This window comes from Urtica dioica, chromosome 4 (genome assembly GCF_054948205.1).
Source record: "Urtica dioica subsp. dioica isolate 48M chromosome 4, U.dioica_male_clone48M_v1_H2, whole genome shotgun sequence".
Taxonomy (NCBI): Eukaryota; Viridiplantae; Streptophyta; class Magnoliopsida; order Rosales; family Urticaceae; genus Urtica; species Urtica dioica.
In genome coordinates this window covers 11,491,299-11,516,682 of record NC_142759.1, presented here as the reverse complement: position 1 = coordinate 11,516,682, position 25,384 = coordinate 11,491,299, and the positions used below count along the sequence as shown (strand labels likewise).

The 25,384-nt window shown below is 40.3% G+C and overlaps 3 protein-coding genes and 1 non-coding gene across 5 annotated transcripts; 3 read left to right on the top strand and 1 right to left on the bottom strand.

The window, feature by feature from the left end:
• Positions 1-8: 8 nt before the first annotated feature.
• MGP4 (Nucleotide-diphospho-sugar transferase family protein) lies at positions 9-3,084 on the top strand. Its single transcript, XM_089613823.1, has 4 exons — positions 9-678; positions 1,424-1,585; positions 1,901-2,116; positions 2,226-3,084. The coding sequence occupies exons 1-4, from the start codon at positions 193-195 to the stop codon at positions 2,436-2,438; spliced, it is 1,077 nt and encodes a 358-aa protein (XP_089469949.1). The 5' UTR covers positions 9-192; the 3' UTR covers positions 2,439-3,084.
• An 89-nt stretch (positions 3,085-3,173) lies between these two features.
• Positions 3,174-3,245, bottom strand: TRNAG-UCC (transfer RNA glycine (anticodon UCC)). Its single transcript has one exon. It is a non-coding gene; the product is annotated as a tRNA-Gly (tRNA).
• A 5,660-nt stretch (positions 3,246-8,905) lies between these two features.
• LOC149400419 (glycosyl transferase family 1 protein) lies at positions 8,906-14,399 on the top strand. Of its 2 annotated transcripts, none has more exons than XM_089611621.1 (14): positions 8,906-9,621; positions 9,744-9,830; positions 10,140-10,249; positions 10,358-10,408; positions 10,533-10,704; positions 11,059-11,382; positions 11,451-11,654; positions 11,749-12,234; positions 12,394-12,603; positions 12,698-12,886; positions 12,992-13,155; positions 13,256-13,408; positions 13,489-13,567; positions 13,657-14,399. In XM_089611621.1, exons 1-14 carry the CDS (start codon positions 9,190-9,192, stop codon positions 14,101-14,103), a joined length of 3,108 nt encoding a protein of 1,035 aa, XP_089467747.1. In that variant the 5' UTR covers positions 8,906-9,189; the 3' UTR covers positions 14,104-14,399. The 2 variants fall into 2 exon arrangements, with proteins under 2 accessions (XP_089467747.1, XP_089467748.1); XM_089611622.1 differs by having other exon boundaries at positions 9,535-9,621; positions 9,754-9,830.
• Positions 14,400-16,793: 2,394 nt separating this feature from the next.
• LOC149400418 (thioredoxin H-type 2-like) lies at positions 16,794-18,246 on the top strand (the record flags this gene model as incomplete). The annotated part of the gene is made up of 4 exons (XM_089610429.1): positions 16,794-16,814; positions 17,439-17,561; positions 17,708-17,924; positions 18,114-18,246. Coding segments are annotated over 3 exons (291 nt in total), but the record flags the coding sequence as incomplete, so codon positions are not given.
• Between the last annotated feature and the right edge of the window lie 7,138 nt (positions 18,247-25,384).

The following is a 25,384-nucleotide window of genomic DNA, read 5'->3' as shown; positions in this document are numbered from 1 at the left end:
CCTTACTGACGCGCTATTTACAACAAACGACAACCGTCCGATCTACCGGGTCTGAATCAGATCTGATCTCAATCGACTAAACTCAAAGTTTTACACTCTCATTCTTCCTCCTCAGTTCTTCACTTCGGAGCTTTTCTTCTCTTAAGAAATTATCAATCTGAAGCCCTGATTCTCACCTTCGACGCCGCAACAATGTCATCATTCTTACACCAGAGACCGATCCAAAGCCCGCTCACGAATTCGAACTCGCTCTCGCCTCGCTCGTCCTCATCGTCGCCGTCGCAGAGGCCGTTCTCGGTCTCGAGCCCCGTGGCTCTCGTGGTCCTCCTCTCGCTTCTCATCGTCCTCGGCGTCGTTTTTCCGTGGACTGGATCGACGGCGAGTATGTTCGCCGCCGTGAGGCCGTCGCCGACGAAGTGGAGATCTTACACGCTGGCACAGGCGGCGGCGTTGGTGGCGAGGAACGGGACGGTGATCGTGTGCGCGGTGAGCCAGCCGTACCTTCCGTTTCTGAGCAATTGGCTGATCAGCATTTCGAGGCAGGGGCACCAAGACAAGGTCCTCGTCATCGCCGAGGACTACGCTACGCTCTACGCCGTCAATGAGCGTTGGCCAGGTCACGCTGTGCTCGTCCCGCCAGCTCCGGATTCTCAGACCGCTCATAAATTTGGCTCTCAGGTATGGAGATTCTGAGGCTTTGTAGTAATCACGGTTCAAGATTGTTTGGTTTAGCACTGTGCCTTTTCTGATTATTGATTACTTATTTCCTTATATAATTTTAGCTTGTGTAGAATCATTGTCGTGTCTTTTTATTTATTCATAAATGCTTCGGGGTGATTGTTTGCTACTACGTAGGTAGATTGTGTGAGATTGGATTACCCAGGCTGTATCATAATTTTTGTTAGTCTTGGTTTGTGGATCAAGGATATGAGTTCTTCCTCGTTGGCGTTCAAGTTGTATGCTGTAGCGTGTGGGTATCATGAACTAGGCAGATGTTTAATATGTTGTAAATTTGTAATTCTCTTGTTTGACCCGTTTGCTTGTATGGTTTGATTACTAGCGTGTAGTTCAGTTCTTCGAAAACACGGCCTTGATGACCCACTGATTATAAAAATGGTATTATGGTTAGGTTTTTAATTTTGTTTATTTAATTTATTTCACTTCTTGGGTGTGGGAGATAGATTAAAAAGGCGTAGAGCATTAAATATGCATTTTGATTTATTTCTGTTTGTCAATTTCTCTCATACAAATGGGTTAGCATTAAGAGTGTGAGGAGATCCAGATTTATGTTTTAGTGATCAGGGTGCTTTGCCTTTGATAGTTTGATTTGATGTTTGCTTGCTTCATAGGGTAAATGAATATGATCATTTCACTTGTTCTATCCGTGGTTCTGACTTGAACTTTCCCTCCTTTTATTAAATAGGGATTCTTTAACTTTACTTCACGAAGGCCACGCCACCTACTTCAGATTTTGGAGCTTGGCTACAATGTTATGTACAATGATGTTGATATGGTTTGGTTGGCTGACCCATTTCCTTATCTAGAAGGCAAGCATGATGTTTACTTCACTGATGACATGACTCAAGTAAGTCCATCTACTTCTGAATCGACATTTGACAAGGGTTATTTCTATAGATTTGAGATGAAGATTCATTGCCTAGCTCCTATTTTCTTCGTGGAAGTAACTTAGAAACACATCTCCCCTGTTGATCAAGAAGAATTTTTTTTTTTGGGGTGTGTTTGAATCCATACTTCAGTTATTGTATGTGATATGCTAGATTGCAATCATCGAACTTTCGCATCTCTATGATGCCCATTAGTTGGGACCTTTCATTGCAGTCCTAGTTTTGTGTTTTTGTGTCGATTTTTCTCACTCCGATGCTCATTCTGGTATTTTCAGGTGAAACCTTTGAATCATTCTCACGAGTTACCTCCTCCGGGTAAGAAAGGTCGCACTTATATATGCAGCTGCATGATTTTCCTACGCCCCTCAGACGGAGCGAAGTTGGTGATGAAGAAGTGGATTGAGGAGCTTCAAGAACAGCCCTGGTCCAAAGCCAAGAAAGCCAATGACCAGCCTGCTTTCAACTGGGCACTCAACAAAACTGCCGGAGAGGTATTTCCTCTTTCACCTTCTCACTCTTGTTGCCTTTTACAATAGTTTTTACCGATGATTCCCCGATGGGATTTTGCTGTTGAAATTATATGGTGTCGATGCATTGTAGGTGGATTTATATCTACTTCCTCAAGCAGCGTTTCCGACCGGAGGATTATACTTCAAGAACCAGACCTGGGTAGAAGAAACCAAGGGCAAGCACGTAATAATCCACAACAACTACATCACGGGTTTTGACAAAAAGATCAGGAGATTCCACGAATACAATCTCTGGTTAGTGGACGATCACGCAGCCGAGTCTCCCCTCGGTAAATTTAGGTGATTGGAACATCTTTGGAGAAAGCCTTGTGTCAAAAATTGGCTCTAAGCTTTCCTGTCAGTTTAATCACATTGCCAGATTTCTGTGGCCACATAAAGAATCTATACCACAAATGGGAGTCTGGGAATTCTTTTGTACTGATCTGTAGGATTCATTTCAGGGCATAGTTTGAAACTATGCTGTATAGGTTCAATTATTTCATTACATTGTCCTTAATTTTTTTTTTCAATGAAAAAACTTATCATTATTTTAAAGTTTTCTTCTCTTCTGAAAGAAAAGATACCGGCGTATGATGTATGTATACTTCTATAAAATACACACCGAATGAACGTAAGATAAGCTCATTATTTGTGAAGCCATATTTGGGCTTAATAATTTTATTTTCTTACCTGTCCGGTGAATTACACGGCCAGATATTGGAGACCACATAAAGAATCTACCAAAAATAGGAGTCTGGGAATTCTTTTCTACTGATCTGTATGATTTATGGGATTTCAGGGCACTGTTTGAAACTATGCTGTATAGGTTTAATTATTTCGTGGTGTATTATTTCATCATTGTCCATTAATTTCATTTTTTCCTTAAAAAACTTATCATTGTTGTAGACTTTTCTTCTCTCCCGAAAAAAATAAAAGATACCGGAATTTTTCTTATGATGTATGTATACTTCAATGAATATATCTCATTATTTGTTAAGCCATATTTGGGCATAAAGAAAAAAATGAATGCCTAATGTATTGCGTCTGCCGGGAGTCGAACCCGGGTCTATTGCTTGGAAGGCAATTATCCTAACCGTTGGACTACAGACGCATATTTGCTCAACAAACACCAAAAGCATTAAATATTTAGATACTAAAAGTGTCGGCTGATTCTGTTGCAATAATGCTAGTTGACCAACCACAAATAAATTTTTGTGGTTGAGGAAGTTTATTCGAAGATAATTAAGTTGGAATCTGATCTCAATGTAATATCTCTTGTTTTAATTTCTGTTTGCAATTTATTTACAAAGCCAAGTTTGGTAATTATTCATATGTGTCGTGTATTTTTTGTTAGACAAATTACACTGATCAAGGGAATAAGTATCGCCAAGTGGCCACTTGGATAAGGATTTGGCGACAAATGTATAATATTGAATGGTAAAAGGGGAAGGAAAAAAAAAAACAAGAAAACTTGTGACTTAAGAAAAGAGTACCATCGTGATTGCCAGCTTGACTATGTGATTGTCCAAGCTGTTAAATGGTTTAAAATTTACAGATTTTTTTTTTTATGGGTCAAATAAGCTTCTTGTTAGCCCATATACAAACAATTCATTTATTTTTATTTAAAATTCATCTACCATTTGTTAATGTCAGAAAATAGATACAACAATTGTCTCGATGATTATACAACAAATACCGATTAGATTTGATAATATGTTAAGTATAAAGATTGGATTGTTCTTATATTAAATGAATATCAATACAAGAATCAACGGTTACAAAGGGATTCGATATAAAGGTGAAAATAACAATGGAGAATTGTGCAGCGCGGGTATCATTCGTGAAAAAATGAGTCTCTCCTCTCTTAAGGGGGTTCTTGTGCTTTTTACAGACGGGGACCAGATCTGAATGTGGGTTGATTAGACCCACGTCTTGAGCGGTTATCCAATAACTGCTCTGATCGTGTTGCGTAATCGTCTGGATAACTGTCCGTGGGTTATTTGCGCTTACGTGGCCATTGTAAGCTATATTATTTGACTAGTCTTTATTATACCGAGAGCTTCTCCGTCATTCACGGTTATGCCGGTCGGTATTGAAGCCCAACTTATGCATCTGATCGTTCCTCACGTTACTACACCTCGAAGAGTATCTTGTTCGGTGTTTTGTGGCTATTAGGTGTTGTGAAATTCCGATCATAACAATGTCTTCTAGTTTCTTAGTATTTTAAGTAGTGAGAAACTTTGATTTGTATTCGGCATTTAGAACTTATATACCGAATAGCTGAGAAATTATCCCAGGTGTTATATCTAAGAAACTTGGTATGTGACGTATTAATTTTATGTTTCGATACCTATTATTGGACATGTGTTATCGCTGTCCCAGGTGTCGATTCAAATTTCAAAGTCATCAATGTGAAAAGACGTTCACTCGCAACTCTCTATTGTCTGAGTGACGACTCTAGATTCATTTGTCATATTGAATTTGGATGATCTCGACCATTCATTTCGAATGCTTCTCTTGTAAGTTTTTGTCTTTTTTCCCTTGTAACTTCGCCTATAAATACGAGAGTTTTCTCTCACTTCGCCATAAAACTCTTGGCATCAACCTAAGCTCCTTTATAGTCTCCGAGCCTCGTCTTAAGCTCACACTTGATCGATTTGTTGACTGCCTCCACCAAACCATTAGCCTGGGGCCTGATCGGTGTAGAAAAAGCCTTCTGGATTCCATATTCCTCACATAATAGTTTGAATTTTTTACAATCAAACTGTGTTCCATTGTCAGTGATGATCTTCTTTAGGATGCCAATTTTGGAAATGAAATTTTTTCAAACAAAGATTACCATTTTGCTTTCTGTAATACTCGTCAGAGGCTTGGCTTCCACCCACTTTGTGAAGTAGTCGATTGTGACAACTGCGTATCTGTAATTTCCTCTTTCTTTCGGTATGGGGCCAATTAAATCAATCCCCCACTCGACAAAGGGTACCGAGCAGACGATATTTATAAGATCGGAAGGGGGCTTTATCGGGAAATTGGCGAATCTTTGACAAGTTTCACACTTCAGAACAAAGTCTTGCATCTGCCTTCATAGTGGGCCAGAAAATACCTTGCCTAAATATTTTCTAGGCTAGGGTCATTATGTCGTTGTGGTTTCCACATATTCCTCCATGTACTTCTCTTAAAACGTAATTGACATCTTCTTCATTCACGCATTTCATGAGAGGTGTGGAGAATCTTTTTATGTATATTGAGTCGCTTTGGAGAGTATACCGAGTAGTTCTATATTTCAGGTTCTTTGAATCTGTTTTATCTGCAAGAAGAATTTCATCTTTGAGGAATTGGACGATTGGAGTCATCCATGATTCTTTCTTTTCAATCATTTGTATATCAACCCTGTAGATGCTCGATATTTTGATGTCAATGATCGATTGTTCCATCGTTCCTAAACTCTACATCCTCGAATGCTTCTGCCAAAGCTCTCGCTGTTGTGGTGTATTGCATCATGGTTTCTCCTCTTACTTGATAGCCATCTTGGGTCGACAAGACTATTCTTGCCTCTAATATGTGGATATTTTCTGCCACATCAACATATAACTCCCAGATTGGTGTTTCCACAGGTCAGTACGTAAATTCAGCTAAAAAGTAAGCTATTGTCTGCCCTTTGATAGCTGGTTTGGGTTGATAGTTGATTTCGTACCGGGTGAGCTCGATCGATCATTTCATCAACTAGCCAGAGGTGTCTGGCTTTTGCAAGAGTCGTCAAAAGTGGTAAGTTGGTCAGCACTTTGATAGGATGAGCCAAGAAATAGTGGTGAAGCTTCCTAGATGTTGTCATCAGAGCTAATGCCAATTTTTTCAACTCAGGATACCGAGTTTCGGCATATTTCATTCGGCGACTAGTGTAGTACACCGATAGTTGAATAAAGCCTTTGTTTTTTATTAGCGTCGAACTGAGAGCATGTTCGGATACCACTAAATATATGTCGAACGGTTCTCCTTGTTGTAGTTTCACGAGCTGTGGAGGTCAACTGAGATATTCTTTTAATTTTTGAAGTCTTCATTGCACTCTTCAATCCATTCAAATTCTTTCGAGCCTCTTAGGCGGTTGAAGAATCAGACAGTCTTATCAGTGGATCAGGAAATGAATCTTACGAGTGTGATGATTGAACCAGTGAGCTTTTGTACTTCTTTAATACTTCTTGGCGGGTTCATCTCGAATATAGCGTTGATGTTGCTTGAATTTGCTTCAATGCCTCTTTCGTTAACGATGTAGCCGAGGAATTTTTTTGCAAAAACACCAAAAGTACATTTTTAAGGATTAAGTTTCATCCTAAAATGCCTCAACATTCCGAATGTAACGGTGAGGTCAGTAACATGATTAGTCGCAATTCTACTTTTCACTAATAAGTTGTCGATGTAAGCTTTCATAATAATACCTAACTGATCAGCAAACATTAAGTTCACTAATATTTGGTAAGTAGCACCGAAATTTTTTAGACCGAATGACATTACTGTATAGAAGTATAAACCTTGATCGGTAAGGAATGCATTATGGTCTTAATGAGATCATACATCAGGATTTTATTGTAACCCGAATACGCATCCATGAAACTTAACAATTCATGATCAGCTGTGGCATCGACTAGTTGATCAATTCTAGGCATTGGAAAACTATCATCAGGACAAGCTTTATTAACATCAGTGAAATGTACACATGTACGCCATTTGCCATTTGTTTGTTTGTTTGTTTTTTGTTTTTTTTTTATAACTAAAATGGGATTGGCAAGCCAGCTAGGATATTTTGTTTCTCTAATTGACCGATTAGAAATAAGCTTGTTGACTTCTTCTTTGAGTGTTGCGTATCTATCAGCATTTACGAGTCTTCTTTTTTGTCTAATCGGTCTAACTTTAGGATCAATGTTCAATCGGTGGCAAGCATAATTAGGATCTATTCCTAAATTATTTGCTAATAAGAAGATGGGTTCAGTTTTTATACCTTGATTCAGGAACTTGCCGACTTGTAAAGCTTTCTCGGGTTGAGTAGGATTCCGGATGAGTAGCTCCAAGTCATTTCCTGGACTGACATAGCCTTTGCTCGACAATCTTGGATCAAGATCTTCTTGGATTATCATTACCGAGTGGCCACATTTATCTTGACTTCCCTTTAGATAATCCGAGTAGCAGCTTCTGGCGGTTTTTTGATCTCCTTTTGTCTTTCCGATCCTTAGCTTGGTTGGGAATTTAACTATAAGATATTTTACCGACGTAATTGCTCTGAGCTCCTGTAGAGTCGGTCTCCGGATTACTGCATTGAAAGCTGAAGATCCTGGGACCACGACCTATTTTGTGTTGGTCATTTTTTTTTTCGAATGCTCACCGATATTTATTGATGTTACGGGCTGGTATCATTGGTGAAAAAATGAGTCTCTCCTCTCTTCAGGGGGTTCTTGTGCTTTTTACAAGCGGGGGCCAAGTGTAAACGTGAGTTGATCAGACTCACGTCCCGAGCGATTATCCAATAATTGTTCTGATCGTGTTGCGTAATCGTTTGGATAACTGTATGTGGATTATCTCAGCGGTTATTTGCGCTTACGTGGCCATTGTAAGCTATATTATTTTACTAATTTTTATTATACCACAGCTTCTCCGTCATTCATGGTTATGCCGGTTGGTATTCGTAGCTCCACTTATACTTCTAATCGTTCCTCACGTCTCGAACCGTATTTTGTTCGATGTTTGTGGCTATTCGGTGTTGTGAAATTCCGATCATAAGACATATATAGTATCTCGAGTCAATTCAAGACTACCCATTTTTACTTGTTATTCTAAGATGTGGATTTATATTACTTAAGTTAACTATCAAATCAATATATATTAAATCAACATTTTGGGTTCCATAGTCAGTCGTTGCATTTTCTTATAAATTTATGGTAAAAATTGACACCCCAGACTTTACTGATGTTTTTGAAAGTGTTCTCATTTAATAAGATGTAGAATTTACATCATGCATTTACTATGCATCGTCGTCAAACAAACTCACATGCTCTTTCGTCAGCCAAGAACAATAAATTAAATGAACCTTGGCTATAAATAAAACTCATAATTCTTTTTTTTAATCCAGTTGTATCCTTTTTCTCGAACATTTACCACTATAGGAAAGAAGAATGCCTGGCATTTCGGTTACTTAATTTTTATTTATTTATTTTGCAAAATGCCATACGTTTTTTTAAGACTTTCCGAATAGTAGCCGAAAATAGTATGCCATTTGCATGAATAACCATCTGAAGCTTAATCAGAAGAATATAGCTAACGTGGGCTTTTTATAAGATACGAAATCGTACACATTTTAATTACAAAGATTTTATGTTATTTTATTTATTATTATTATTATTTTTTTCGGGTGAGATTGAACACATGATTTTTATTTTGAGGATTTTGGAGGTAATTAACACTAAACTACGTAACTACAATTACAAAAATTAGTCTTACAAAAATAAAAAATCGGAAAATAAATATAATATAAAAGTCAGCTCAAAATTCAACATCAGCGAAAATTTCCCTCAGAAAGGTCAACCTTAAGTCCTCGATTGATCTGTAACAATTTTTTTTTTCTTACTACTTTTATTTCATTTTTCGGTGCTAAAAAAGACAATAACCTATTTTCCCCGCATTTACTGCTCTCTGCAAAAAACATACAAAAATCCAAAGATATTATTAATTAAATAAAAGGCTATATATTTTGTCTAATGAACTTTTTTATTTCTTCTTTTTACTCTTCTTCTCTCTCCTCACTCTGACCTCACTTTTTACTCTCTTCACAAGCAAGCTGAGAGAGAGAGAGAGAGAGAGAGAGAGAGAGAGAGAGAAGAGAGAGAGAGAGAGTTCTGAACTTCTGATTGAAAAACCACGCTCTCTCTACTCAATCCGAACCACTGACATTCGATTCCATTTCTTCTGCAATCCGAAGGAATCAAATCCAAATTCGAAATCTGTTCTCACTTCGTACTCTCTGAAGAACTCTTTTTTTCTGCTTTTTCTCATTGATGGGAAGGTAAAAGATGGGTTCGTTGGAATTTGGGTCGACCACAGTAAAGAGAGACCCATTACTTCGCTCAACTTGGCGAGTCGAAAAATCCCCGTTTCTGCAGCGACAAAGATCGAGATTCTCAAGGTTCTTTCTCTTCAAGAAGCTCGATTACCTCCAATGGATTTGCACAGTCGCTGTGTTCCTCTTCTTCTTGGTCTTTTCGCTCTTTTTCTTGCCCGGCTCGGTGGACGAGAAGCCGTTAGGGACGCCGGAGAACGGCGGCGAGTTCGGCTCCGGTGATTCGTCGTTTCTCAAGGACTACGGAATCTTGGATTTCGGCGAAGACATTAGATTCGAACCCTCAAAGCTTTTGGAGAAATTCGCGAGTGAAGCGAGAGAGTTCAGTCTCTCCTCGAACAGAACTAGGCTTCGTTATCCTCATAGAAAGCCTCGTCTTGCATTGGTAAAAATCATTATCAATTTTTTTTATTTCTTTTATTTGAGGGTATGGTTTTCTTGTAATGGGTTTGGTGTTCTATCAATGTTTTATTTTATTTTATTTTTATTTTTCGGTGTTACTTGAAGGTTTTTGCAGATCTCTTAGCTGACTCTCAACAGCTGTTGATGGTGACTGTTGTAGTTGCACTGCAAGAGATTGGCTATGAAATTCAGGTAATCTTTTTCTTTTCTTTTTATAATTTTAGTTGCACTCAATGAGGACTCAGGGTAATTAGTAGTGTTTGACTCTAGCTATAATTCTCAAGAACATTTTTTTTAGAAGGAATTTCAGCTTGTAAGTTTAATTTACTAAGCACCAAGAATATCTGTTAAGTGGATTTGACTTGTCCAAATACCTGAAGAAAACAATGGCAATCTCTCTGGTTGTGATTTTCGGCATGCAGTTTTGATAAGCATTAATCTAAGGGCCTTATTGTATGATTCTGGGGTATTAAAGTTGATTTTTTATAAATAATTTTGCAGGTTTATTCTCTTGAAGGTGGTCCTGTAGAGGAGATTTGGAAAAATTTAGGAGTTCCTGTTAGCATTGTTAAATCCTGTGATCAGGGCAACGTTAAGGTGGACTGGCTAAAGTATGTATGTTTATCACTCGAAAATAAAAGTGCTCATTGGATATCTTTCACTTAAACGATTTTCCTTGTATCTGATACTTTTTTTTTTTTGTATTTCCTTTGTTACAGCTACGACGGGATACTCGTGAATTCTATTGAAGCGAAAGGCATGTTTTCCTGGTAATATTTTCCATCATTTTTTTAAGCTGCGAAAATTGATGTACTTGCTGATTCGTTACGAGCTGAAAAGATCTTTAGCGCTTACAACTTCTTTCTTTGAACTGAATGATTTTACTTGTCACAGTTTTTTGCAGGAACCTTTTAGATCTGTGCCTCTTTTGTGGTCAATCCATGATAGAGCACTCGCTACTCGACTGAGGACTTATTCCTTAAACAAGCAGAACGAGCTTTTGCATGATTGGAAAAGAGCCTTCAATCGTTCTAATGTTGTCGTCTTCCCAAACTATGTCATGCCGGTAATACTAACCTGGGTCTTTTTATTATTATTATTATTATTATTATTATTATTATTTCTTTCTCCTCCTTTATTGGGGTTATTTTTAGGTATCTACCCATTTATGTGTTGAGTGTTAATCGTTAGGCAAAAATTGGCTATTCTATGTTTCGTTAGATACTAATGTCTCTCTCTTTAAAAAAAAAAATTATAAGAGAAACAAATTTTTATTTTGGTAATATAATAACAGTAGCTTTGAAAAAGCCAAGACCTAGAAATCTCTGAAAAATAAAAGTCTCTAAAGGTTCTACATCAAAGGATAGATGTATCACTCAAGTTATGCTGAAATAGTAGTGTTCAATTCCTGATTTCGCAGATGATGTATTCGACATTTGATGCTGGAAATTTCTTTGTTATTCCGGGATCTCCAACGGAAGCATGGAATGCACACAATTCGAAGGACCCAGAAACAGTTAGAGATAATCTGCGTCGAGACATGGGGTATAGTCACCAGGACATTGTCATTACAGTTGTTGGAAGTGAATTGTTGTACAGGGGTTTGTGGCTCGAACACTCAATAGTCCTACAAGCCTTATCACCGCTGCTCGAAGACTTCTCATCGGATGACGATTTACTTTCCCATCTCAAAATTATTGTTCTGAGTGGGTATTCGATGACCAACTATAGTTCAGCCATTGAGGTACTAATCTTACAAAATCCCTCTTGTTCAGTTGGCTCTGAAAATAACGATCTATCTATAAATAATAGGCGATTGCTGGCAATTTGAAGTACCCGGTTGGTGTTGTGAAGCACGTTCCATTGGATTCGGATGTGGATAACGTTCTAACCGTTTCTGATGTCGTGATATACGGATCTTTCGCCGAAGAGCAGTCTTTCCCCGAGATCTTGATCAAAGCGTTGAGCCTTGAGAAACCGATTATCGCTCCGGATATCTCCGTTATTAACAAATATGTAATGCTTCTTTTCTCTGGTATTTGAGCCTTATTTTCTTTGTGGGTTGTTCTATAATCAAATCACTGACTTATATTGGGTGTAAAACAATTAGGTTGCGGACAGGGTAAATGGGTTCATGTACCCAAAATGGAACATCAAGGCTCTATCGCAAGTCTTGATGCAAGTTGTCTCGAGAGGAAAGTTATCGCCTTTGGCTCGTAAAGTGGCCTCTATGGGAAGAAACACGGCAAAAAATATGATGGTGTCAGAGTGTGTTGAGAAATATTCGTTGCTTCTTGAGAGCATTCTCAGGCTTCCATCGGAAGTTGCGCTGCCCAAGAATGTATCGGAAATTCCCCTTAATCTGAAAGAGAAATGGCAATGGACTCTGTTTGATTCGGTGTCGAACACGCCGGGCGTTGATACGAAGCTCAGAAGTTACGATTTTTTGGACACATTTGAAGAGCGGTGGAACCGTACTCAAGTAGAGAGATCCGTTCCTGTGACTGTCTCCGATGATTCTTTCATGTATCGCATATGGCAAGACGAGAAAGAAAGTGTGATTTCTAATGCGAGACGGAGAAGAGAGGAAGAAGAGGTAACACATGTTGGCATTGGACCACGTGTTATATCGATGTATTTCCTTAAAGATAGTTTAGTGACCATTATGTCACTAGCATACTAGTTCAGGGACTTTACTCCAAAAAAACAATGCTCAATCTGTCATTTATTTTTTTGGCATTTTAAATTTCTGCAGTTTAAGGATAGAACCGATCAGTACCACGGAACATGGGAGGAAGTTTATCGAAATGCTAAAAAAGCAGATCGGTCGAAAAACGATCTGCACGAGAGAGAAGAGGGCGAGATTGAAAGAACGGGCCAGCCACTCTGTATATACGAGCCTTACTTTGGCGAAGGAGCTTGGCCTTTCCTTCACCGTACTTCTCTCTATCGAGGAATCGGTCTGGTAAGTTCTTTATCATCACATGGGTCCCCGTAATGTAATGTTGTGAAGAAAGAAGAAAATCTTAATGACATCAGTTATATGGTTGTTTTGTTAGTCCACCAAAGGGCGAAGACCTGGGATTGATGATATAGACGCTCCATCTCGCCTCTCACTTCTCGGCAATACCTATTACAGAGATTTACTCGGTGAACACGGGGCTTTCTTTGCACTTGCTAACCGAATTGACAGAATACACAGGAATGCTTGGATTGGATTCGGGTCTTGGAGAGCTACAGCGAGGACGGTGTGTTTATTACTGCAGTCCTTATTAATATTTTTTTTTAAGCTTTGTTACGGCTTAAAATAATTTCCTTTTCTGACCCGTTTTCACATTGGCCTTTTGACACAGGCTTCTTTATCAAACAACTCCGAAAACGCTTTGCTACACGCCATTCGAACAAAAAGGCACGGAGATGCACTCTACTTTTGGGTGCGAATGGACTCCGATCCTCGAAATCCTTTGCAGCTCGATTTTTGGTCGTTTTGTGATGCTATTAATGCTGGCAATTGCAAGTAAGCACCATAGTTATATCTTTGCCCTTTATTATTTTGTTTCGGCAAGCCAATCAACTCGAGCGATATTTTTATTTTTTTTTCATTTTTTGGTTTGAAGATTTGCCTTCTCGGAGGCCATGAAGAAGATGTACAGCGTGAAGAACGATTTCGAGGTTTTGCCTCCCATGCCACAAGACGGTGACACGTGGTCGGTGATGAATAGCTGGGTTATGCCAACTAGGTCGTTCCTCGAGTTTGCGATGTTCTCTAGGTAATTCCCGTTTCTCATCTCGACTTTGTGCCATTCGAAGCTCGAACTTCATCTTTGTTTTTTTTTTCTTTTTTGGGCAGAATGTTTGTGGACTCGCTGGACTCTCAAATGCACAAAGAACACCGTTCCACCGGACACTGCTGTCTTAGCTTGTCCAAGGCTAGTTACTTGTCCGTTTTTACTTCCGATTTTTCGATACTCTCGAAGAAGGACCGAACTAAATCAATTGCACTATTATGTATGTACAGGATAAACATTGCTACTCGCGGCTCCTGGAATTGGCGGTGAACGTGTGGGCGTTCCACAGCGCGAGAAGGATGATTTACGTGGACCCGAGGACGGGGGCGATGAGCGAGCAACACGGGTTCAGGGGGCGGAGAGGGCACATGTGGGCCAAGTGGTTCTCGTACTCGACGCTGAAGGCGATGGACGAAGAGTTGGCGGAGGAAGTGGACACGGACCGAGGCGGGCCCGCCAGAAAGCGGTGGCTGTGGCCGTCGACGGGGGAGGTGATGTGGCAAGGCGTGTTGGAGAGGGAGCGGACTCAGAAGCAGCAGCAGAAGGAGAAGAGGAAGCAGAAGAGCAAAGAGAAGTTGGACCGAATGAGGCGCCGGACACGACAGAAGGTCATCGGCAAGTTCGTCAAGCCACTGCCCGAGGAGGCTTTGAACAACGACACCGTGGTCTCTCGGTAGCGAAATTCTCGACATGCCCATATCAATTTTTTTTAAAATTTATTTATAACTTCATGGGGTTTGATGGTAGGAGTAAAAAATGAAAGAAAAAGAGAAGAGAAGAAGGCAACTTGATCATATTTTTTTGTTAAAAGAAATATTCTTCTCAGAATTGTGAGGGAAAAAGTAGGATGATGCATGGGATTTGTGTAGTATGTGAATGTGTGGGTGAGAGAGGGTAATTTTGTATGTAAAAAACTGCATCCAAGTTCCAACTAATAGAGGAAAAGTGTATAATAGTTCATTGATTCTCACTATTCTTCTCTGAATGATCTTAGGTGAGAAAATTCATTTGGTTATAAAATGCATATTTTTTTTTAAATTTCCCTTTGGTTAGACTGGCTCACAGAGAAATGTGCAAATTTATTAGAAAATATTTTTCATATATGTATATATAAAAATGTTAGTCTTGTTTTATTGGTCGTTCAAAGTGGATGTCGTGGGTTCAATCTTTACTTGCGGCGAAGCTGCCTTAAAAAAAAAAAAGGTAGTGATGCAGTTTCTGTTTGAACAGCAAAATAAAAGAGCATTACTAAATATCAGTGGGCGCTGATATCAGCGCATGGCAAAAAAAAAAAAAAATGGTCCCATTGTGTGAAAATCTGCTTATCATTGAATGCCATATATGCGCTGTTATTCACCATTTCCGAAAATAAAAACTTTCATAGTCACGGTTAAATTTGAGGCTGTGTATCTATGGCCAAATTCTGCTTAATGAAGTAACAAGTTTTTTTTTTTGTTTTTTTTTTTTTTTTTTTATTTTTTATTTTTAAGGAATGAAGTACCAAGTTCATGTTTCATAAATGCCGTCTCAATAAATTCGAGGCTGTTACGTTTTCGACCCTGTTAAACACACAAGCCTTCAAGACTGAAGTACCTTGTGATGCAAGAAACAGATCAATACAAACACAATGTACAAGAACGTAAAAGATAAAGTAGGAGCACACCGGATTTTATCCTGGTTCGGTCTTAAATGACCTACGTCCAGCCTTGGGGTAGTTCCACTATCAACGATGATGAACAATACAAACCAACAATACAACCGGAAACCTTCAATCTGATATCATTCGATGTCCTCTCTCACTCGATGATATTCTCTCAGCTTTTTCTCTCCAATGTAATCTCAGATAGTTTGTGAATATGTTCTGTCTATAAAGGTTACAACAAGCTCGTATTTAAAGACCCCTGCTCCGCTGACGTGTCCTTCAAGTAATCTCTCGCTGATGATCCAACGGTCTTCAGAATAAAAGAAACTTGAGTCACGCAAGCACCAAACCAGCTCGCTCAACTTAGCTCGCAGCTCGCTCAACTCCTTAGCTCGCCCAGCTCGCTCAACAAACTGAAACTTGCTGATGAAGCTTTAGCCGTCAGATGAGGATCTCTTGATGATTTCAAACACCTCCACTTGTATGCTACTTAATACAACAATTCTCCACCTGATTGAACATCATCTCTCATCATTTAGTGGAAAAATCCCGTCTTGATCTACTCCTCAAAACCACAGCTTCCAATATTGACCAGCCTCAAGCAATGACTGAATTTGTTGCTTGGCAGTGGCTTTGTCATCATGTCAGCTGGGTTGTCTTCAGTAGACACCTTCTCGATCTTCACCTCTCCCTTGCTCACAATGTCTCTGACAAAATGCAGCTTCACATCAATGTGTTTGGACCGCTCATGAAACACCTGATGTTTAGCTAAATGAAGAGCACTTTGACTGTCACTGTGAATGATCACTTGAGGCTGCTTGAAACCTAGTTCTGATATGATTCCCTTCATCCATAAGGCTTCCTTTACAGCTTCAGTGATTGCCATGTATTCAGCTTCAGTAGTGGATAGAGCCACAACTGACTGAAGAGTTGATTTCCAACTTACAGCTCCACCACACACTGTGAACACATATCCAGTTAATGACTTTTCCAAGATAGCTTTGCTGATAGAGGCACAATTTCTTGTTCTTTCTGTCTCTAATTATCTCCATGCCAAGGATCTTCTTAGCTGGTCCCAAGTCACTACAACAAATACAGTTTTTCGGTGCGGATGACTTTTGGGTGCGACTTTTCGCACCTAAAAGTCGCATCAAAATTACTTTCGGGTGCGACTTTTCGCACCCAAATGTCACTAAAGTCGCACAAAAAATTTCGCTGATTTTTTTAAATTTGGGTGCGAAAAGTCGCACCCAAAAGTTTATCATACCATTGGGTGCGACTTTGTCGCACCCAAAAGTCCAAAACATACCTTTGGGTGCGACAAAGTCGCACCCAAAAGTCCAAAACATTTGTCTAAAAATTTAGCGGGATTTTGTTCCCTCTTATTTGTTTTCTTTTTTGAGGGATTCCCTCTTATTTGTTTTCACCAAAGAATCGGGAAAGGAAAAAAGAAAGAAGAAAAGAAAAGAAGAGAGAAAGGGAAAGAGAGAGACCGAGAGAATGAGAGAGAGAGAGCCGAGAGAAGAGTATCGGCCGATGGAGACCGAGAGACCGAGAGAGAGGAAGAGAGCGAGGGAGTGAGCCCGCGGAGGAAGAGCGAGGCCGACAGCCACCGAGACCGGGCCACTGGACGCGCGCGCGGGCTGAGAAGAAGCGAGCGCCGCCGCGAGCCGCTGAGCGCGCCGCCCACGAGGAGACGCCGGAGAGCGAGAGAAGTAACGTCCGGGAGTTGATTTCGCGAGCAAGGTAATGAGATTTCATTCTCAGCCAAGAATTTCGAAAGTTAGGGTTGAGAGTTTGATTTGGGGGTTTTGATTTCGGAGTGAAATCTGAGGTTTTGGCTTGGTTGTGATGTTCATTGAGCTCGATTTTGATGGTTATGACTTGAATTTGTCCTTTGATTTCAGAGTTCTTTAAGATTGACAGCTAGTTCTTTAAGATTTGGTTTTGGATGCGACACTAGTTTTATTTTCTCAAAATTTGAAGTGGTGGTGATTTGGGAATTTCTGTTTGACTCTCGTCTTTTGGTGTGAAAATTTCTATAATACGTAAACGTTATATATACAGTAGTGAAAATTTCGTACATAAATATGCTATGTGAAGACTGTGTTGTATGTTTTTTTTTCACTCATTAGTAATTTAGTATATAGAATCCTTACTATATGTTTGTTGTGTAAGATAATTTTAGTATCATTTCTTCTATTTATTATTTATTGAATCGTTATTTGAGATATTATATTCTAACATAGTATATTCTAAACAAGTGGTAATCTCTTTATAATTTACAAACAAGATTTTGTTTATGAAAATAAAATTCGAGTCTATCTATGTATGAGTATGAGTATGACCCTGAATGATCTATATGATCAGCTGGTGGTTGATTTCTCTGCTTCATGGTGCGGGCCGTGCCGATTCATCACTCCGTTCTTGGTCGAGCTTGCGAGGAAATTGCCCGGCATCACCTTCCTCAAGGTCGATGTCGATGAATTGAAGGTAACCATAAAATTCACTTTCCATGTCGTGTTTATTTTCCTCGATAAAAATTACGTTCGAAACAAAGGGGCTTTTAAGCACAATATTTCTGAGATAGTTTTTTTTTTTTTTTTTTTTTTTTTTTTTTTTTTTTTGTGTTTGCGTAGTCTGTAGCCCAAGACTGGGCTGTGGAGGCAATGCCGACATTCATGTTCCTGAAAGAAGGAAGCATCGTGGGCAAGGTGGTCGGAGCGAGGAAAGACGAGATTCAAGAGATCATCGCCAAGCACGTTTCTGGCTCTGCTTCTGCTTGATTGATTGATTGAGTGATTAATTGAGTGTTGATCATAGTTATGAATGGGATTTTTCCCATACTTTTTCTAGGTACACCTTTTTGATTCACAGTTACAGCCCCTTCTTGAGACTGATTTTTGTGTTCATCTTGATGCCAATTTCAATAAATAAATCAAATAAAATAAAAACCTATGTTGTTCCCTTTCACATCATAGCTGAGGCTCATCTCTGCTGTTTGGAACTGTTAGAGACAATTCTTTATGTATGCTCATGCCACAGGTACTCCCACAGGTGGCGGCGTTGGCGGCGGAGAGCGCGGTGGCGGTGTTCGGAGTGGGAGGGTGTTGCATGTGCCACGCCGTGGAGAGGCTGTTCCGCGGCATGGGAGTGAGTCCGGCCGTACACCAGCTGGACCGCTACGCCGAGGCCGCTCTCTGCCGCCTCCTCGACTCACCTCTCCGCCGCTCTCTGCCAGCTAGATCTCCTAACACTTTGTTGCTTTTTTGTTTACCGCTGTTTGAGTTATTGCTGAGTGTGTGTTTGTGAATCGTGTCATTACGGCAGAGCCCTCGACCGGACGATAATCTGCGGCTGGCGTGGAACAAGCCTTCTGCTCCTACATCTCCTCTGCCTCGTCACCGCCCTCAACTCCTATGCCTCGTCGCCGCGATCTGCTCCTCCATTCAGGTTCTGATTTTATATTTAAATAAAGAATTTGTTCTCAAGAATTTTTGCTGAATGTGTGTGTTTTATTGCTGAGTGTGTGTGTGTTTTATTGCCGAGTGTTTGAACTTGCTGAGTATGTTTGGACTTTGAAATGACTTGTGTGTATGTCTGAATGTGTTTATACTTCTCTCAGGTGATTAATTTTTTTTCGAACGATCTATTGCTTTGAAGTTTTAGGATTAGTTTTATACTGTTTTTTTTATTATCAATTGGTTTGTTTGTTTATTGTTTGATTTTAGGACGGCCTTATTTGTTTAATATGTTCATTGGTAGAACTCAGTTCATTGGTAGAAATCTGTCATATTATTGGTAGCTACTCTTTTTAATTAAGGAAGCTTGCCTCAATTTGGTACTCAACATTTTATTCGCGAGTCTGAGCTAACTCCCATTAAAGAACAACCAAAATAAAAACAAAAACAAAAACTACTCTCCCCTGAAAACAAACTCCTCACTTAAAAGAATAGATTCGTTGAACTCTTTTTATGAACACTTGAGTTCATTTTAAAACTTTGTAGCAGAAGTGTCTAAATTTGGATTAGATCACCAACACTTGGTTCTGTACTTAAATCTTATGTACTCGGTGTACTATATAGCAATAACCTTCTTTTCTCCCTATGTTTGGAACACGAAAAAAAGAAAAACACGAAAATCCCTAGTATTTTCCATGTCTTATTCGGAGTGATGTGCATTTTGAGACGTTAAAATTTATACGTAAAATTTGTTTGAAAAATGTATAAATGATTTTATTTTCCTTTAAGAATAATGTGGAAAAATAAACCCACACATGTTTCCTTTCACAACTAACGAACGATTTGGTGACAAATTTACCCTGATATAATTTTTTTTTATTCGCAGGGTCGGCGTGGATGATGCTATCTCGGCCGTTCATAGAGTACTGCATATGGGGTTGGGACAACCTCCCGAGAATCGTCCTAATGTACTACGCGAACTTCCTATCCTCGCCGGAGGGCTATTTCCACACGGTGATATGCAACGCGAAGGAGTTTCGAAACACTTTGGTAGTGAAGGCTTTAGCTTTATGGATTTAAATGTCATATTAACGAGACCAATCGCTTGAACTTGTGAATTGCTATAACAATTTTTTTATTCTGTGTATTATGTGTATTATGGACCATTTAGGTATAATTTTTATTTTTCAATTAAGCAATTCAATATAACAAGTTTCATTCAGCCTTTTATTTTTAATTGCTTAATTGCTTATAACAGGTTTCAATAAATTAAATCAAGTAATGTCATTTAATTGCATTTTATTTTATAAATAAATTAAGAATCAAAGTCACTTTCAAATCAGATGACAACTAAATCACAGTTAACAATTACACTTTTCAAAGATTTAAAGTCACTTTATAATAGAGCGAGTCTAAAGTACTATTTTTTTTTTCCTAAAACTGACTATCGGGTGCGACAAAGTCGCACCCAATGCTCTTTTACCCGCCTTTTCCACGGATTTTGGTGACATTTTAGGTGCGACTTTAGGTGCGGAAAGTCGCACCGAAATGTCGCACCCGAAAGTCAAGACTTTTGGGTGCGACTTTTCGCACCCAAGACTTTTAGGTGCGAACTTTCGGGTGCGGAAATGTCGCACCCAAAGTCGCACCTAAAGATATCTTTGGGTGCGAAAATTGACTTTTGGGTGCGAAAAAAGTCGCACCCAAAGGTCTGTTTTGTACTAGTGAGTCTTTCATCTTGAACCTCTGATTGAGTTGTGCCTTTAACCTGTTCAAATCAGACTTTTCCTTGCACACAAGTAACATGTCATCTACATAGAGGAGCAGATAAATAAAACCAGAAATTTTCAGATCCTTGAAATAGACACACCAGTCATACTCACTTCTTTGATAGCCATGACTGATCATGAACTCATCAAATTTTAAGTACCATTGTCTTGGAGACTGTTTCAGACCATATAGGGACTTGTGCAGCAAGCACACCTTTTCACCTTTTGAGCCAACCTCAAAACCCTCAGGTTGCTGCATAAAAATATGTTCTTCCAGGTCTCCATACAAGAAAGCTGTCTTGACGTTCATTTGATCTAACTCCCAATCAAAATGTGCACACATAGCTAGTATAGTCCTGATAGATCTGTGTTTGACCACAGGGGAATAGATTTCATTGTAATCTATCCCTTCAGTCTGAGAGTACCCTTTTGACACAAGTCTGGCTTTGAACCTTGGCTCTTCAACTCCTGGAATTCCATCTTTTAGCTTGAATATCCACCTGGATCCAATGATCTTGTGTCCTTCAGGCTTGTCAACGATAGACCATGTCTTGTTTTCCTTCAGAGAGTCGATTTCTTCAAGCATAGCAGATTTCCACTGTTTGCAGTGACTTGACTTCCACGCTTCTGTGTAGGTCCTTGGTTCTTCTTCCAAGAGAGTTGATCCTGTCATAAAGGCATAGGCAGTGAGATCATATCCAAAACGTTGAGTAGGTTTAGGAACTCTCCTGTTTCTATCTCTGACAAGGTTGTAGTAAGAAATGTTCTCTGAACCCTGTGTCTGGGCCTCTACTTCTTGACGTGGGGAGCAAGCTTCTGCAGGTTCCTCAGTGTCTTCAACCACTCCACCTGGTTCAATATCCTCTTGTGGTGCTTGTCCTGTTGAAGTTTCACCAAGCTCCACCTGGACTTGTGTGGTTTCAGGGGCCTCATTTTCAGATAGAGGCCAGATTTTGTCATCTGATTTCCTGTTTTGGAAATCACTTTCATTGAAAGTGACATCCCTGCTAATCATGCATCTTTTGTGACCTGGTTCTAAGCACCAGAGTTTATAGCCCTTGACACCATCTGGATATCCAATGAAGATGCATTTGAGGGCTCTTGGCTCTAGCTTTCCCTGCTTGATATGAACATAAGCTGTACAACCAAAAACCTTGAGTTTTGTGTAATCAGTTTTGTGATCAGACCACATCTGCATTGGAGTCTTTAAATCTATGGCTGTGGAAGGACATCTATTAATGAGATAGCATGCTGTTTTGACAGCTTCAGCCCAGAAAGATTGAGGCAACCTAGCATGGTTAAGCATACACCTTACTCTTTCCATTATGGTCATGTTGAACCTCTCAGCTAAACCATTCTACTGAGGTGTGTGCACAACTGTGTGATGTCTTTGAATACCTGTTTTTCTACAAAACTCATTGAAAACATCAGCACAGTATTCAAGACCATTGTCTGTTCTCAGCCTCTTAATTTGTTTACCAGTTTGGTTTTCAACCATGATTTTCCAATCTTTAAAGGTTTCAAAGGCATCACTCTTGTGTTTCAACATATAAACCCATACACGTCTAGAATAGTCATTGTTGAAGTTTAGAGAGAGAAGATAAAGAAAGAGAGAATCGGAGAAGAGAGAGAGAGTGTTCCGAGACTTTGAATATTTCTTGTATTTAATATTAATTTGTATCACCTATTTATACATAAGGTGGGTACAAGAGAGAGTGTAATAAATACATGTGTAAAAACTACTTCTAGGAAAAAGAGAATAATAAATATACACAGAGAGCAAGACATCGGAAATAACATGAGAAATAAATGTGACAATTTCCCATGAGGAATGAGTTCCAAGCAGAGGACTTCCGAGGCAAGCTCGACGCGAAGGGCAGGCTGACGAGCTCGACGCGGAAGGGCGAGCTGACGAGTTCGACGCGGAAGGGAGAGCTGACGAGCTCGATTTCAACACTCCCCCTCAAGCTTGACTGTATATGTTGAGGAGGTCAAGCTTGCTACATAGCTCGGAAAAGGTTGCTCGCGGAAGGGCTTTGGTGAGAATGTCGGCGAGCTGATGACCTGACGGAATGTATTCCATATTGATTATTTTTTCTTCAATATTTTCACTGATGAAGTATCGGTCGATCTCGATATGTTTTGTTCTGTCACGATGGACTGGATTTTTGGCTATGCTGAGAACAGCTTGATTATCGCAAAAAAGCTTGATTGGACCTTCGGTGATGATCTTGAGGTCGTCGAGAACTCTCTTCAGCCAGATGCCTTCACATACTCCACTTGCTAAGGACCTGAGCTCGGCTTCAGCACTACTTCTTGAGACAACAGACTGCTTCTTGCTTCTCCAGGTAACAAGATTTCCCCAGACGTATGTGCACATGCCTGATGTTGATCGTCTGTCTGGAACATATCCGGCCCAGTTTGCATCTGTGAATACTTCGACACCTCGACTTCGTCTTTTCTTGAAGGAGAGACCAGTCCCTGGGGCAGATTTGAGGTATTGGAGAATTCTCATGACTGCGTCCATGTGAGTTTCTGAGGGATTACTCATGAATCGACTTACCATACTCACTGCGAATCCAATATCTGGTCTCGTGTGAGTTAGGTAGATGAGTTTTCCTACGAGCTGCTGAAATCTTTCTTTGTCGGTGGCGGCCTCGTTGGTGCGAGCTAGAAGTTTCACATTGGCATCCATCGGAGTGTCAACTGGTTTGCAGCCAAGCATGCCAGTTTCTTTGAGGAGATCCAACGTGTACTTGCGCTGGGAAACAGAGATGCCATTTTCTGATCGAGCTACCTCTATGCCGAGGAAGTATCGTAGGCTGCCGAGGTCCTTGACTTCGAACTCAGATGACAAAGTTTGCTTCAGCCTCCTGATCTCTTCCAGGTCGTCTCCGGTGATGACTATATCGTCCACATACACACTAAGAATGGTGTGCTTGCCTTGTGTGGAGATTTTTTAGAAGAGTGTTGGATCTGCTTGACTCTGCTCGTAGTCACAACGTTTGAGCACGTTGGTGAATTTTCCGAACCATGCTCGAGGGGACTGTTTTAGTCCATATAGTGACTTCTTGAGTTTGCAAACTTTATTGGCTCCTTGATCTTTGTCAAATCCTGGTGGGAGTTGCATGTAGACTTCCTCTTCCAGTTCGCCGTTTAGAAAAGCATTCTTTACATCGAGCTGGATGAGAGGCCAATCTAAGTTGGCTGCTAGTGAAAGGAGGATTCTGATGGTATTGAACTTTGCAACTGGAGCGAATGTTTCTTGATAGTCAATGCCATACGCCTGCGTGTACCCTTTTGCGACAAGTCGGGCTTTGTATCTCTCCACTGTCCCATCTGGATTGTGTTTGATGGTGAAGAGCCATCTACATCCAATAGTTTGCTTGCCTGGTGGTAGCTCGACGATATCCCACGTATCATTCTTTTTGAGGGCTTGGATCTCAGCATGACTTGCGTCTCGCCACTCGGAACTTTGAAGGGCTTCCTCGATGGAGTTCGGCACTTTTCCTTCATCTAACTTCGCCACATAGGCTTGGTAGCTCGTAGATAAATTCTCATAGTACACGTAATCTGCCATCCTGTATGGAGCACACGACCAATGAGGTTTTCTCAATGCAATGGGTAAGTTTGGAGATTCGATGTTATCTTGTTCAATAGTGTCGTGGTTCAGGTTCGGAGAGACATCTTGGTCGCGAGCTTGTACCGGACTCTGGGTGGTATTCAGTTCGCATGGAGAGGGTTCAGAGGCTTGCGAGCTGGGAATTTCTTGAATGGGTGAGGTCGGCGAGCTAGGAATTTCTGGAACATGTGAGGTCGGATTTTGAGGCGAGCTGGGCGAGCTGGGAATTTCTGGAACAGGTGAAGTCGGATTTTGAGGCGAGCTGAATTCAGGGTTTATGATGAGCCAATTTGGGAAGTCATTTTCGTCATTCTCCCCCTGACGAGCTGAATTGGCGAAGTAAGGACTGAACTCATGAAAAGATACATCCATTGAGACTATGAATTTTTGTGATCGGGGTTCATAGCATTTGTAGCCTTTCTGGGTTGCTGAATAGCCAAGGAAGATGCATTTGAGCGATTTTGGTTCAAGTTTACCTTGGCCATAAGAATGGGTGAAGACTGAATAGCCGAACACTTTCGCAGGTAGGGTTGAGATGAGTCGACAGTGAGGGTATGTCTCTAGAAGGACTTGAGATGAGATTTTATAGCCAAGGACACGAGATGGCATTCTGTTTATGAGGTAGGTGGCTGTGAGAACAGCTTCTCCCCAAAAAATGAGATGGGACGTTTGAGGAGAACATGATGGCTCGGGCGACCTCGAGAATGTGTCGATTTTTCCGCTCGGCTACCCCATGTTGTTGCGGGGTATGAACGCACGAGCTGGAGTGAATTATGCCATGTGTTTTGAAGAAATCGCCGAGCTCAGAATTAAAGTAATCTCGAGCGTTGTCAATGTGGATAATTTGAATGGATGTGTCGAACTGTGTTTGGATCATTTTGTGAAAGGTTTTAAATAGATTGGATGTTTCAGATTTTTGTTTCATCATGTATATCCAACTGAGTCTAGTGTGGTCGTCAACAAAGAGAAGGAACCATCGAACTCCAGTGATATTGGGAACTTTTGAGGGCCCCCATATATCACTGTGAATTGTGGCAAAAGGACGAGATGGTTTGTATGAGGTGGGGTGATACGAGCTTCGAGAATGTTTCGCGAACTCACACATGTCACACTGAATGGAATTGATATTTTTATTGATAAACAAAGAAGGAAACATTCGTTTGAGATACATGAAATTTGGATGCCCTAGTCTAAGGTGATTGAGCATGATCTCTTTGTACTGGGGTGAATGTTGGGCGAGCTGACACATGGCAGGCTGATCTGGCTTGATGACATAGAGTCCGGTGCTTAGCTCGGCATTACCAATCTGTCTCCCCGTGACCTGTTCCTGAAACACACATGAACTTCCATCAAAAATAGTTCGGCACTTAGAATCTTGGTTGATCTTATGCACAGATAAGAGATTGCATTGTAGTTGAGGCACAAAGAACACCGAGTCTAGCCTCATGGACTTCGTCAAGACAA

Coding starts and splice junctions, on each gene's coding strand:
- MGP4 (XM_089613823.1), top strand. CDS start 193: ATGTCATCATTCTTACACCAGAGACCGATCCAAAGCCCGCTCACGAAT. Junction 679..1,423: donor CTCATAAATTTGGCTCTCAG/GTATGGAGATTC, acceptor TTTATTAAATAG/GGATTCTTTAACTTTACTTC. Junction 2,117..2,225: donor TCAACAAAACTGCCGGAGAG/GTATTTCCTCTT, acceptor GATGCATTGTAG/GTGGATTTATATCTACTTCC.
- LOC149400419 (XM_089611621.1), top strand. CDS start 9,190: ATGGGTTCGTTGGAATTTGGGTCGACCACAGTAAAGAGAGACCCATTA. Junction 9,622..9,743: donor GAAAGCCTCGTCTTGCATTG/GTAAAAATCATT, acceptor TGTTACTTGAAG/GTTTTTGCAGATCTCTTAGC. Junction 11,655..11,748: donor TCTCCGTTATTAACAAATAT/GTAATGCTTCTT, acceptor TAAAACAATTAG/GTTGCGGACAGGGTAAATGG.